Below are 15,000 nucleotides of genomic sequence, written 5' to 3' on the forward strand. Positions count from 1 at the left end.
TGACAGAAAAGTAGCATTTGAAACCGCTTTAAAATATAGTTACTATATTTGTTTTTCTCATATCGTCACCACAATAATAAAAGGAGAGTCTAAGGTAAATTAGAAAATAAAGAAACACATCTGAATCACATTTGTAAAATAAATAGGTCAAAATATTAAAATGAAACATTTTTTCATTGACTAACAAACGCGGATTCAAATCTGTAAACAAAATCAGGCAGAGTGTCACTGGTATCAAACTGACACGATTCGGTAAATATTTATATCTAATACTTGTTTTTTAGTATTACTGAAATCATTAGAACTTCAGGGATCTAAATAACTTGTTTATTCATGAGAGAAATTGGAATTAGACGAGATTTTGTGTGAATTCGAAGTGACATGATAGAGGTCTCTTGTTTATTTTGCGGAATATTCAATTTTTTAAGCTTTTTGTCGTCGTGAGTGGCGAATAAATTTTCTATTGGTGTAGTTTTTAACAGAAAGAGATAAGATTTAAGCTTAGTGGAAATAATGTTAGGGTGATTATATATGAAAATAACATTCCTGTATGACAGAACGCTTTTGAATATGTGAAAAATGGCCATCGAAAACTTATTTTACCTAACTTATATTGGTAATTGAACTAAAACGTTTAGTGCTTCATATACTAACTATACAGGCATTGAATTGTAATCTATACTTACAGTTATACTATCATTAGGACATTTTAATAATATAACAGCCATGACTTCTCCAGACAAGACATACCTTCAAGTGTATTGTGGGTTAACAGAGAGGAGATCGAAAATGATATTTCCCCGTTATATATGATGTGATTAAACATGAAGGTTAAAAAAATGGGTGCATGCACTGTGCTTATGATTAGCATTTACAAATCTTGCTGCTACTGAATTATATAAGTTGCACATTATGTTCCTATTACGGTGTCAAATCTTACACATACCATGTATACCACACACAACATGAGACATTTTGAACAGTTTTTCACAATTATTTACACATCTCTACTGTAACCTGTGCAAGCTTAGTTGATTATTAGAATTTTTGACAGATCCACAAATCTTTCATTGAGTATTACCAGAGAGAAATATTTTATTTAGATTATGTCAAGTTAACTATGAGCCAATTTTAAAACTAGGTTTGATGTTACACCGTATGCTCACAGACAGATATATTTTTGACAGATCTAGCTAATTAAAAGACATGTTTTGCCCAATGTAAACAATCAGGAAAGGTAAAGAAAAAAGATATTGACGTGGGTCGAGGTTATAGATATCCATCAGCGACCATGTGAAGTCATAGATTATGATTGAGTAATTTGTATTCACTGTGGTCAATAGATACACTAACATAGCCCTTCTGTATTAAAGTGATATAAGAAAATGGACGCCTCATAGTGCTTCAATACCCATCGTAGTAGTACTTGAGCAGCTACAGAGCAATGAATTTCTCACTCTCAAATAATGCATGAGTAGTTTATGCCCTAATATAGAGGAAAAAAATAATGTATTGAAGGAAGAAATATAATGATTTACATTTTGGTCATTTTGTGATCTTTTTATATGATATTGTTCTTTCAGGTGTTGAAAAGTAATGGTTAATTTCTAGGCCAAGATGATGCGAAAACCTAATTTAGGGGCTGGGAGTGTTCAGTGGCCGGGAGCCCTGAAACCTCGAAATACAGACAATACTCCTAATAACAGGTAAGCAAGAACTAACTTGTATATAAAGACATAATTCTTGAAATACTACTGTAAATCTGACTTTTTCTCAACTGTGATTAATTGTATTCCTTTGATCAGGCCTACATTACCCTGATGAAATTTCTTGAGAATTCTTTGATACACCATACCATGCAGACCTGCTATATCATTTCCATACTGCAGACGGAGTGCAGGGCAGCAGATGAGGAAATCATACCTCCCCAAGGCCTCACAACCAGACAGTGCCAAGAGACTAGCCAGCAGAAGTAAGCGTATCAGTGCTGAAGGAATCAACAGACTCTCCATAGCTTGTGGAAGGTTTACTCCCACTCGGAACAATGCCACATCTTTGGCTCCACCTCCTAGTGTCAGCAGGTTAGTAGTGTAGTAGAATTCTGTGGTGCTTTGGCTATTATCTTAACTGCCTCCAATATCTTGCCTAATAAATAGTTGACGTACATACTAACATTGTAAATTACTTAATTAAATCTTCATAATGAATAAAGATGAAATAGTACTGAGATATTTTAGCAATACATTGTCATCAATTCAAGCCGACTCCTTTTAATTGTTTATGGGAAAATGTTTTAAAATGCTTGATAGAAGCTAAGGCTGGAGAAAGATTGATTAGATGAATGAATTACTAGCTAGCATATTACAAAATATCTGTCATTTGCCTGGCCATCGCATTGTAAATGTTACAGTACCCTGATATGTGCTTAGCTCAAAATGTTAATATGAATATATTATGAATATATTTTTGGATCATGTTGAAGTGTCATTTTTTTTTCTTCGTTTTTTTCTTTACTATTTCACAGATAGATCATATATACTTTTTTGCTTGCGATTTTCTTCTGAGAACTTGTGAAGGCAGTACCAGAGAGAATAATTTTGAATTGTATGTTTCAAGTTGTAATTAGCATGTTTGGCAGTATTCCAGACTTTAACAAGATGACGTTTTGAGAAAACCAACTGGTGTCTTATACCCAAACTTATCCTCAGCCATTAATTGCGCTATTAAACCCACAGACTATCAATGGACTCTGTCCGCAACTCGAGCATGGGAGGGAAAGCAAGGAAGGAGATCCGCCCCATTATGGATTCCAATTTCAAGAGTCAGTGCGTGGACAAAGTTCTGGACTTTCTTATCAGTTCAGGCTATGAACACCAGCTCCATCGAAGAACACTTCTCACGCCATCTACAAAAGATTTTGCAAATATTTTTGGTGTATGTATTTTTAGACCTCTGACTCCTTCTCCTTCCTCTCCTGTGTTCCCAGTTCTAGTGGTTGTGTATGGTTTTCCTAGATTAAAAAAAAAACATTCCCGACGTGCCCGGCGATAAGTGGAAACCCCCTACGCCGGGCTTATGCAATATTGCATTGGGAACGTCACAATGGTGTGTTGCCCCGTCATTGGGCATTTAGCTGGGTCACACGGGTGTGACACACTGTCATCATAGGGTTAATCTGGCATGAAAAATTTAGAGAAAGGATTAAAGTGGTTAAAATTGTATTTGACAAGGAGTTGATTATGCTGAAATTCCTGTTGATACTTTATTTATTTATTTTCAGTTTATATACAGGCATCTTGATGGGCAGTATAATCTACCAAGCAGATTCGAGGAGGAAATTCCACGCCTTTTAAAGCTCTTGGAATATCCTGTGCAAATGCCAAAATCATCCTTCATTACAGGTGTGTTGATTTTTTGCTGCTATTCAGTCTCTCTTCTTTTCTTCTTTGCTGTTAGTGGATCAAGTAAGCAAGAAAATGTGGTTCCAGATGGGAAATACCATTTACATTAAGCCCTCATATTTTATTTTTTCAGGGTACTAACTCCATTGATAATTATTTTCTGCAAATTAGGATCTTTGAGGGTTTTTAGGAGCATTTAATGCCTAAGGAAACATTTCATATCAAGACAGATGTCTAAAAGGCAGAATTTACTTTAAATTACCTAATAACATTATGATTAAACTTTACCTATCAGAATGTTGTAGGAAAAAATAGTGAATATTATCACAAATAAGACAAAAGCACAGAAGTTTTTGATGTATTATTGTCAAACTAGATTCCCTTTCCAGTGAGGATACCTTTTTTCAATGATTTAAAAAAAACGTTTCATTTGTGTATGTTGATGGTATTGAGTCAGCCGTGGTTGGTTTTAGCAATGTCTCATTTTGTACCCATATTACATTGGATGATAATGCTCATGATTTTTCATTACAAACAGTTGGATCTCCACACACATGGCCCTCTGTTCTGGCTATGCTTGCTTGGTTAGTCGATGTGGTGAACTTGCACAACCACATCAACCCAGTAATCATTGCCTTTCCAAGTGACTTCGACAGTGACGTCAATCTTGGCAAGACTAAATTTACATTATTTGTTGAACTTTTCAATTGTGATGATGACACAGAAAAGTTTGATGCTCAATTGGAGGTAAGTCTCTCTTAAGTAATCCCTTAGAGATAAACGTGTATTCTGTGAACAAAATTTGATCATATGTTCAAAGTAGTATGGATGTACTGCTATTGTGGATTTGATATTTTTTGCAGTTATCTCTGTACTTTCTTTAATTTTTATCAAATGTTATATTACCGTTGAAAAGTTGAGTTGATAGATCCATATATGGTGAAAAATAAGAGTTTTTGACAATAGCAAATTGATATTGAAATTAGGGGAACTTCACAGCTTTACCTACTTTCTATACCTGCAGGGGTACAGGCATGTGCTAGAGAAAGCACAGGGTGTGAGAGCTCAAGATCTCCTGCAAATACAAGAGGAAGAAGAAAGACTTGAGGACATGGTGAGCAACCTTAGCAGTGGACCAGAGAGACTACAGCAGTTGCATCACCAATACAATCAGGTATCAGAGCTGTTTTAGTACTGCATGTGAGGATCTTGTAAAGTACATATTTTTGGAGTTTATTTATTTGATTCTTCTATTTTTTATTTTTATTTTTGTGCACAATAGATCATAAGCTGTTATAAGATTTGTTTGACAAAATGTTGTGTATCATAATTTTATATTATTTTTGTTACTTTACTTGTAGATGAAATCACTCATTTTGTACATTATTTTGACAGCTTTTAAATGACAATGAGAAAATGTCAGAATACTGCAGAGAGTTGCAGGTACATATTTCTGCAAGAGATGGTGATCGTTCACAACTAGAATCAAAACTGGCAGAGCTTAAAGCTATTAGAAAGCAGGTATGACTTTTTTTTTTTTATAGAAGGTAACTTGGCAATAATTGGTCACTGAGCAAATATTGAAAATCACCAAATTGATGTCAGTGCTCTATCTTTACATTCTAACATAAGGAGAACAACCTAAAGTAAGTTATGTTATTTGTATGTTCTGTGCTGTATGGGAGGATAATGCATAGGCTTAGTTTTCAGGAAAGTGCTAAAAGTTAAATACAAAATTGCATTTTTATGAGTTAATTTCTAAAACCATTAGAAAAATAACATTCACCCAGTATTCTTCCTCACTCAAACTGCTATATTTTCTCAGGTTTTTGAGGAAGTGACTCGTCTGGAAACTCTGAAGGAACAGCAGGCTTTGAACGTAGGGGAGTTAGCAAGAATTAAGAATCATGCAAATGATGTTGCTACCATTATATCACAGCTCCAAGCCCAGAGCAAGGATCAGGATTCTCAGGTAAAGTGTGTCTCTCATTTTTTGTTGTTTATTTGTTTCAGAAAAGAGATAGTATGGTCAGTGTGCTTACCTTTTTTTCTTTATTGTTATTGTTCTTGATTTTTTTTTTTTTATCTTTCTTTGTATGAATATTTCTCTAGGGAACTGTAAATTTATATTTGCACTATAAAGAATTCAGTTGAATATATTCTGGACTGAATCTATTGTATAACCCATTAATGCTGGATGATGCAACATTCACATCATGGCTTGGCTGGTCTTCTCACTGGATGATGTGAATATCTTGTTATGGCTTGGTCTGGCTGTCTTGTAAGTGTGGTGGCTGGACACAGGCTTAAACCACAAATAACCCGCGGCATTAGGCCCATACATTCCAAAATACCTTGGCAAAATGATCAAGTGTAGTCAAACTGGTCCTGTCATTAATGGATTAATTGGAAAGTAGTTTGTGAGTGAAAAATTGATTTTTTAAGAATATTTAATCAAAAGGAAAATGTGCCATGAAAGATTATAAAAAAATAGGAAATGTAATAAATTGTGTTTTTTTTTTCCTTTTTGTTTTACATAAATTTAAATGTAGCAAAGGTATTTGCATGGCATGCGCCACTTGCAAGGCATTTATTGGCATTCCATTCTGTGCTTTGTTTTTAAAGATAAATGAAGTAAATTTATGGCACATGAATGCATTCTTGTTAATCTAACAACTCTACTGTAGTGCCTTAATGTCTGTGAGAGTGTAGAAAGAGCAAGGTGTTGCTAGTCATTGGTTTGGTGATAGAGTCCAAAAGAAAAGCCTAAATTTGGCATTGAAAAAGGATTACAACTTCCACAAAGGCAAAGAGAAGGAAGAGGAAGAAAGATAATGACAGTACTACTCACAAAAAGGACATCCCCTCCTTTGAGCAGCTAAAAATACCTATTATTAACCCAATGATGACGGTGTGTCACACCTGTGTGACACGGCTATATGCCTGATGACGTGGCGACACACCGGTGTGACATTCACGATGCAATATTGCATAGACCCGGTGTAGGGGGTTGCCACTTCTCGCCGGGCCCGTCAGGATTGGGTTATGGGGGGGACAGGTGTCAGATGATAGTGTTTATGTAACTAATTACTGAACTCATTCATCTATTTAAAAGCAGATTTATACTTCACTGAAATGCAAAAATTTAAACAAAACTTCAATAGTGTTTTTCTCAAGACTAAGTATGACTGATATGAAATGGATATATTTTGTAGTTTGTTATAAGATTTTGATGAATTTTTTTTTCTGTAAGTTCAGCTAATATTTTTTTTTTAAATCCATTAATTACCTTTTTCTTAACCCATTGTGGATGGGTGTCATGACATTCAAGGGGCATGAGTTTTGGGCTGGCAGCAGACGTTATGATGTACACGAGGATAGTTGTCAGGGCATTTTTGATGTTGGAAGAGAGTAGATTGCAGTGTTTCTTTATTGTACTATGAGTAATAACTCTATTCAGTAAGTGGTGATGAAAATTACACTTATGATTATAATAATTTCCATAATATTCAGCAAAATAGGGTTAGTTTAGAATCCCAAACATAGATGTCACCACTCTTTCCTAGCACCAGCAGGAAAGAATGGCACCCATTCATGGTCTATCTTCAAAGAGCTCTAAATTATTGGCAATGTAGGATGTGTAGGCATACTGAGAAGAAGAAGGTGACCATGTCCAGTGTCTACAGTGTACCCCAGCATTTAGAGCCGACCATTTAGAGCAGAAATAACCCCGTCTTGAATGGGTTAAACACTAGTTTCCTTCCTTTTCCCCATCTCTTCATGCAATCTTGATTGCGGATGGTTATTTCTTTCGTATTTGTTCATGAAAGTACAGGAATATGAAAAGAAAAAAATTGTTTTTTGTCCTCCCATGAAACTGCATTACTTCTATTACACTGAATAAAAAGAACATGATAAGCTGATATGGACCCTATACTACAATTTTAGCCTACTGCAACATCAATAAAGCCTGTCATGTGGCACATATAAGTTTCACAATGCAGTAAAACAAAAAGCTATGAGTTCAAAGAGGGTTTTAGTATTATAATGAGTGAATGACGAAAGAGCTCACGAAACATCGGGATATATCTCGTGCAGTTTCCTCATTTTGAAATAAAACTCATCTTGGGTGATGCATTATTAGGTGCCTGTCCTAGGGACTAGGCAAGCAAATGTTTCTGTCTGCAATTCAAATTTTAAAAATTACAGGGAAATAAACAGTGTTATGAAAAAAGTGTTACATATGTTTTTTAAGATAGTAATGATGCATCTAATATGCATGTATTACAGTTAGTGATGAAAATACTTTGTGTAAACAAAAACATTTTTACTTTCTGTTTCATAGAAACAGGCATTTTAACCCAATAATGATGGGGTGGCACATCCATGTGACATGGTAAAAAGTGCGTGATGACAGGGCGTCACACCAGTGTAATGTCCCCGAAAATCGTTTATGCTGGGCTGGGCGTCACACGTGCTGCGTGTGTCGCGTCACAGTACCCGGTGTCACGACTCAGGTGATATTACTTAAGGCCGGAGTAGGGGGTTGCCAGCTCTCGCCGAGCCTGTCGGCATTGGGTTAAACGTGAAATAATTTTGTTTTTTATAGTATATTTTCTTATTAGGAAATGATGGAGGTTGCAAAATTATAAGATTTAATAAACTAAAATTTACTAATGATATTTTCCTCCATTCAGGTATGGTCACTAGAGATGGAAGTGGGCAAAGCTCAGTCAAACCTCTGTGAAAGTATCTGCGCCTATAACAAACTGGTCCATCAGCTAGACCTTCCTGAGGACTTTGAAATCTGGTCAGCTGATGTAGCTGAGAATATCCACCACTGGAAGACCACACTGCTTGATGATCTGCAAAGTAGGAAGAAGGTTGCTAAACATGCCATGTACGAAGAGCAGAACCGGCTGATCCGAAAGGAGGAAGAAATTAGCATGGCAAGTATTGTCTCATTAGTGTATAGGGGTATGGTTGGTGCACTATCCGTTGAGTGATATTTATGTTACATTATGTAAAATTAGGTCCTATGAAGGAATGAGTGAAGGAACTTAATCATGGTCATCACAGGTAAATGAGATGCTGCTCGAGAAGAAGGACCAGATGACAAAGCTCGAAAGCAAGTTGCGGAGAGTGGAAGAAGACATTGTAATGACCAAGAACGAAATTTCTGCTGAGGTAAGCTTTTTAGGAGTATTGATTATTACTTGTTTGAAAACTGGAATTTTAAGTCATCTAGTTTTTGAAATGATATACTAGGCTGGAATATATACATGCCATTGATTTTACTGTTGATAGTTGTACTATCACTTGGACTTACAAGCACTTTCTGTATCATATTTGATAAGTTTTTATTAGACACTGTACTTCATAAGAATTACATAGCATTGATTATCCACTTCTTCCAAACAACACTACACATAAATATAAAAGATAATTTTTTGTGTGTTGGTAGTTTGTCAATGATTTCAAGACAAAAGTTATCTTCTCAACTACTTGTTCAGATTTAGCTGTACTTTGCCAAATAGATATATGAAAGACATCACAAAATCTGCCAAAGATATCCCTTACAAAGTTGAAGCAAGATTGTCTGTGATGAGAGGTAAAAGGTATGAGGGGCAGGTGGGCAGGTAATTTTCTGGCAGTTTTCATCACCTGTGTCAAGAAACTAAGAGTATGACTCAAGCCTTGGCATGCTCTTGTGACATGGGTGGGACATCATGCACAGGCCTGAGACTAGTGCTGTGGAGAAGAATGTCACAGCTCTTTGATATGGCCCTTTCATTCTGTTCTTCATTGCTCTTCTTTATTTTCATGGGAGGATATTGCATTTTACATTTCTCTTCGATGTATAATGATTAGACACAGTTCTCTATGGAATAAAGATTGGTAAGTTGAATGGAACTAATCTGCTCTGTACATGTTATAATGACATGTATATAGTAGAATTTTCTTTACTGAAGCTGCTATGAAATTACCTGCTAAAATCCTGTGTCCATGACTTCAACTTTACTCTGAGACAACGTAATGTAACATTATGCAAGGAATTACTGACAATTTATATTCATTATTGACTGGAAAATATCCCTCTGCAAACAGGAGAAGGAGATGCAGGTTGAGAGCGACCGAATGGACCGGCAAATCCTGGAGGCACGGAAGACGCACAAGGGCTCACTCTACCAGAAGCAATGTGCGTTAGAGCAAGCCAAGGAAGAGTAAGTCTTATCCCTCTCATTGTGGTTCTTTTTTATTAATATTTCTTGTGTTGTTCAGTTCAGTTCAGACAGATATGCGAAGACGTCGCTTCGCCCGGGCTATATGCTCAAGGCGGCCCGGCCTCTGCCAGCTATGAGTGCTGACTCATCTTATCTAATCTTTTCTGATCATCATCGCTGATTCAATTCAGCTCAGTTCAGAGAGATTTTGCGAAGACGTCGCTTCGCCCGGGTTGTGTGGAAGGGGTAGCCCGGTCTCTGTTGGCTATAAGTGCTGACTCATCTGATCATCATGACTGAACTTTTACCTTGGCGGTCGGATTGCCTGTAGGCGCTCCAGTTGCCAGGGGGCTAATGACAGGCATAGCCTTCTAACCAGCCCGGCGGCTGTCGTCTCTGGGCCCTGCCTGAGGAAGCGAGTGTGCTCGCATTCCATCAGGTAGTGCTCTAATTTGGCGTCCGGCGCGCCACAATACTCACAGCGTCGCTCATCTTGCCCAATAGTGGGGATGATTTGCCACGCACAAGGGTAGCCTATTCTCAGTCTGTGCAGACTGACTTCAGCACACCTTGATATTCTGGGAGAGAGTATCAGCGACTCATAGCCTGTGGCGTTTGAGTACCAGCTGGCCGAGGGGGAGGTTCTCGCTTCCTCTCTGTGTCGCTGCAGGGCACCGACCTGCCCTGCAACCATCGTTTTACGCCTTAGCAGTTCCCGGCTAGGATGCACCACAAGATCACTCAAGGGTTTCTTCCTGCCTTCCTCCGCTAACCTGTCAGCTACGTCATTCCCTTCAATACCAACATGGCTTGGGACCCAGTTGATGATGATGCGTCTTCCCTGATCCAGGATTCTCTGAGCAATGGTGAGAATCGAGGTTATCAGGTAAACGTTATCAAGGGGCGTGCTTTGTTGCAGGCTGTCAATGGCGGCCCTAGAGTCTGTGTGTATAACAACATGCCCGTCCGTCTGGGCTGCATGGGCTAGGGCTCCCATAATAGCTACTGCCTCTGCCTGGAGCGAGGAGGCATTGTCTGATACCCGCATAGCTTTCTCTATGCCCCTTGCTGCAAAACCGGCGCCTGCAGTGCGGGTGGTGGGGTCTACAGAACCATCCGTGAAGTAGGTTTTACTGTTCAGCGGCGTGATTGCTGTAATGTTCCTCTCCGCCTCAGCCTTCAATAGAGGCGGTGAGTACTGCGTTTTTCTTCTTGATAGACTCATGACAGAGAATTCTATCAAGGATCGTGCCCACGGCGGGGCTGAGACATAGTCAGGGTGGGGATGGTCCATGCCCTTGATCAGTAGTGTCTCTTTGAGCTCAAAGCGTTTCAGCACTCTGGTTGTCTGAGACATCCAGGTGTTGTTAGCAAAGAGTTCTTGGTTTTGTGCAAGCCGACGCTGCACTCTCTGTCTTAGCTGCGAGTCCAGTGGGGACTGTAGGACATTTGCAAGGAACTGGGCCGCCATCTGATCAATCCGGGTGTCCAGGGGAAAGAGTTTGGCCTCCAGGAGGAGGTTAGTAACCTTAGCCCACCCAGGGGCACCCAGAATAATCCTGGCGGCTTCGTTTTGCATTATGTCGAGTCTTTTCCTGAGTCCAGGTTTTACTGTGATCAGGGCGACGGAGGCGTAGTCCACAATGGGACGGACAGCGTGCACGTAAAAAGATCTTAGTACGCGGTGTCCAGCCCCTAAGCGCCGCCCAGACAGAGCTCTCATGACAGAGAGCCTTGCCTTGGTCCGGTCTAAGAGATGTTTGATCTCGGAGCGGAAGGTGAGGTTCTTATCGATCCATACCCCCAAGTATTGGTAGACGTGTACCCACTCAAGCTCTAGACCTTGGACTCGCAGTCTTTGATCACAGACATCATGCTTCAGCGCCATTGCCTTCGATTTGGCTGCTGAGATCTTAAGCCCGACTCTGCAGCATTCCTCAGTTATTAGGTCCAGACAACGCTGGGCCTTTCTGACTGGATTCACATTTCTTCTCCCAGTGGAGATAATTGCTAGATCATCTGCATATGAAATGATCGTGCACCCCGCTGGGAGTGGAATGTCGAGAATGTTTAACATGAGGATGTTGAACAGGGCCGGGCTAAGGACCCCTCCTTGAGGGGTGCCATTCTCTAGAGGCAAATGCCTGGAAAGGTGACCTTGGAACTTCACTCTGGCAGTTCTGTTCCGAAAGTAATCGCCAATCCAGGCAAGCAGCCTGCCTTTGATTCCCTTGCGGATCAGGATCTCCTGAATGGCTAACGGGTTTGCCAGTTCAAAAGCCTTCTCCAGGTCAAGGAAGACAATGACAGCGCTGCTGCTGCTGACAGTGCTCAGTAAGGTGGCAATGCTGTGGGTAGTGCTCTTGCCCCTTGTGAACCCGTGTAGGTGTTCATGTGGAGGTCCCAGCTTCCATTGGAGCCGATTCAGTACCATTCTCTCTGCTGTCTTTCCTAGACAGCTAAGCAGGGAGATGGGGCGGTACCGTCCTGGCTCCTTTGGTTTGGGGACGGGAATTATATCAGCCCTCTTCCAGCACTGTGGCAGTGAGGAAGTTTCCCAGGACTTGTTGATGAGATGCAGAAGTGCAAGCTCACCTTCATGTCCTAGGTGGGAAATGATGGGGTGGGAGATCCCATCGCTACCCGGGGCTGACCGGGAACTGGACTTGTATGTTCGCCGTAATTCCCTCAGAGAGAACATGGCATCTGTATCATCAGGCTCGACCGCCTTTTCTCTGATGAGGGCATGCCTGCCTGGGAGCAGTTGTTCTTGGCATGCCCTCAGCTCTGCTGGTAGTCCGACGCTACTTGTTCTAGCAGAGAACTCGAGTGCCAGTCTCTCCGCCTCCGACCGCGGGTCATGGTGGGTCTTTTTGGGGGCTGAGCGATTCGTGGCCCATCTGATACGGTTCCACAATTCTGAAAGGGAGGTTTGGTGGCCAAAGGACTCACACCACTCCAGCCACTTTTCCTGCTTTAACCTCTTAGCAGTTTCCTGAGCATCCCTGAGAGCCTCTCTTAGAAGAGTGTGGTTCTCGGGAGTTCTCTGTCTGCGAAAGTGTCTTCTGCACATATTGATTCTGTGGTTAACCTCCTTAATCTCATCATTGTAGTACCAGGCGTCCTTGAAACACCTGGACCACTGACGAGTTTTGGGGATGGTTTCTGAGGCTGCCTCGTCTATGGCATTTACTAGTCTGGCCTCAAGTATGTCCACATTATCATTAAGTGAGGAGTCACTGGTTCTGAGGCACACGGCCAGAGCCTCCTGGAAGGCTTTCCAGTTGGCTCTTTCCACCTTCCATCGAGGATTGTGCTGGGGCATGGGTGCCGGGCCAGCATCCAAGATGGTGGTGACTATCCCATAATGATCGCTCGTGGCAGTGTTGTCCACAGACCAACTAATTCTCTCGACCAGAGCCGCAGTGACAAAGGTGAGGTCAAGGACCCCCCCGCCAACATGCGTAGGCTCCTGGCTGTTGAGAAGAGCAATCTCTGGGCATGACTCTAGCACCTCGGCTATATGGCAGCCTGCCATATCACGTCTCTGAGTGGGAGCCAGTATAGGGTGGTGGGCATTAAAGTCCCCCCCTTGTGTTGCTTTCCCCTCTAATTCCCTTTTCTTATTCTTTTATAAACAATGTTCATTTACCTTTTCTTTCTCTCTTAGTTTCTCTTCTTAGACTGGTTATTTGTCTGGCTTTGCTTTGCTTTATATCTCTCTTTTTCAGTGTCTTGTGTCTTTGACTCGTCTTCTCTCACTTTTCTTTTCCTGTATCTTTTGTTTCCTCTCCCTCATTCTTGGGTCTTTGACTCATTCTTTCACTGTTTCTCTTTCCTCTTCACTCCATTTCCCTCTTTAACATCTCACTGCACCAGTAGATATCCGGATATATAATCCAGTGATATGATCCGAATAAAGAATCCAAGCAACAGTAGGAACAAATAATGCAAACAAACAGGTAATTTCAGTAATGACAACAACAACCATCATCCGCTTACAGGTTGGAGAACGTCAAGGCCAACGGCAAGGAGCGCATGCGATCTGGTGCGGAGTTCCTGGTCCGCGTGTGTGATGAATCACTAGAGCATCTAGATTGGCAGCAGAAGGAAGCCCTGAAGCACAAACTCACGGTGGAAAACGTGACCAGAAAACTTGTGGAATCAATACATGTAGAAGTCAAACAATAAAAAGAAGAAGAAGAAATAATTGGATGTTCTGTTTATAGAATATTGTTTTAGTCTTTCATATTGTATTTAGACTGGCCTATTGGGGGAATGCTATTTGGCAGCGGAATTTATTTCTATCTTTGATGTCTCTGCCCTGAGTTTGATAAACTTTAAGGGTAGGGTAAGATTTTTTTTTTTATAGAACGTCATATATGAAAATATATATGTAGGTGAAATTTTATTTGCTATATAAAAGGATTTTTTATTATGTCTTCTATATCTATCTTATTACTGGTCATTACTGAATCCTTGATATGGCCGTTAGGACATTTTATCTGTAGTTAAATTTCATTTCATTTCCTATTTTTTCCCTCCTTCTTTTTCTTAAACTTAATTTGGTTTTTGGCTTTATTTTGATTACATTTTGAGCATTGAATTGGAATATAGTCATAGGTATGCTATGTTCTTGAACATGTGAAACTATCTGTCAGTTGATATACTGTTATTGTTATTAACATCACTAATTATTTTTTTGTTTTAAGCCATTTTTTGTATATATAATAGGTGCACATTTATGATGTAAAAATATTTAGTTTAGTTCTCAAAACAGTTCCCTTCATTTTCAAGAACTGGCATATTGTAATAGCTGACATTTTCCACTGTAGCAAGAGAAAAAGATGTTCTATCTATTTACTGAATCTATAAAGAGCAAAAAAATCTATTGTATGATGAGAGATATTATATTGCAGTGAAATACATTTCGGTATTACACCATGGTTATTCTTATCCAATGAAAATTGCATGTATTTTTTCTGTTCCCTTTCTTACATTTTTTATAACAAGATTATGTCTTGGTGTACTTAAATTATATTTTCCCTTCTTGCTATACCATCCTTAACCCATTGCGTACGGGTGTCATGACATACATGACGTAGGAACTTTGGCCTGACGACGGGCGTCATGACATACATGACGTTCGGGGATTTTGGAATACTATGCTATTTTATTGTGCTATGAAAAAGGAATGAGTGATGATGGCTACTGCAGTCATAATTACTATAATTACCGTAATACCGTGCTAGCTTAACGTCCAAAACCTAGATGGCACCACTTTTTCCTAGCACCAGCAGGAGAGAGAGCCTTGAATGGCACCCATCCACGGTCTCTAGCAAGCACTGTCTCTATAGAGCGATGGCACACACTAA

At 39.9% G+C, this 15,000-nt stretch overlaps 1 protein-coding gene across 2 annotated transcripts; it reads left to right on the forward strand.

Annotated features, from left to right (window-relative positions):
- The first annotated feature begins 178 nt into the window (after nucleotides 1–178).
- LOC122255298 (kinetochore protein NDC80 homolog) lies at nucleotides 179–14,566 on the forward strand. 2 transcript variants are annotated; one of them, XM_043019265.2, is made up of 13 exons: nucleotides 179–252; nucleotides 1,584–1,706; nucleotides 1,890–2,081; nucleotides 2,736–2,934; nucleotides 3,281–3,401; nucleotides 3,940–4,148; nucleotides 4,426–4,575; nucleotides 4,797–4,922; nucleotides 5,227–5,373; nucleotides 8,099–8,350; nucleotides 8,481–8,588; nucleotides 9,510–9,625; nucleotides 13,630–14,566. In XM_043019265.2, exons 2-13 carry the CDS (start codon nucleotides 1,618–1,620, stop codon nucleotides 13,814–13,816), a joined length of 1,896 nt encoding a protein of 631 aa, XP_042875199.1. In that variant the 5' UTR covers nucleotides 179–252; nucleotides 1,584–1,617; the 3' UTR covers nucleotides 13,817–14,566. The 2 variants fall into 2 exon arrangements, with proteins under 2 accessions (XP_042875199.1, XP_086405712.1); XM_086549586.1 differs by lacking the exon at nucleotides 179–252 and adding an exon at nucleotides 420–616.
- The last annotated feature ends 434 nt before the right edge of the window (nucleotides 14,567–15,000 follow it).

This window comes from Penaeus japonicus, unplaced genomic scaffold (assembly GCF_977035675.1).
Source record: "Penaeus japonicus unplaced genomic scaffold, GWHDUDI00000001_assembly GWHDUDI00000022, whole genome shotgun sequence".
NCBI classification, from domain to species: domain Eukaryota; kingdom Metazoa; phylum Arthropoda; class Malacostraca; order Decapoda; family Penaeidae; genus Penaeus; species Penaeus japonicus.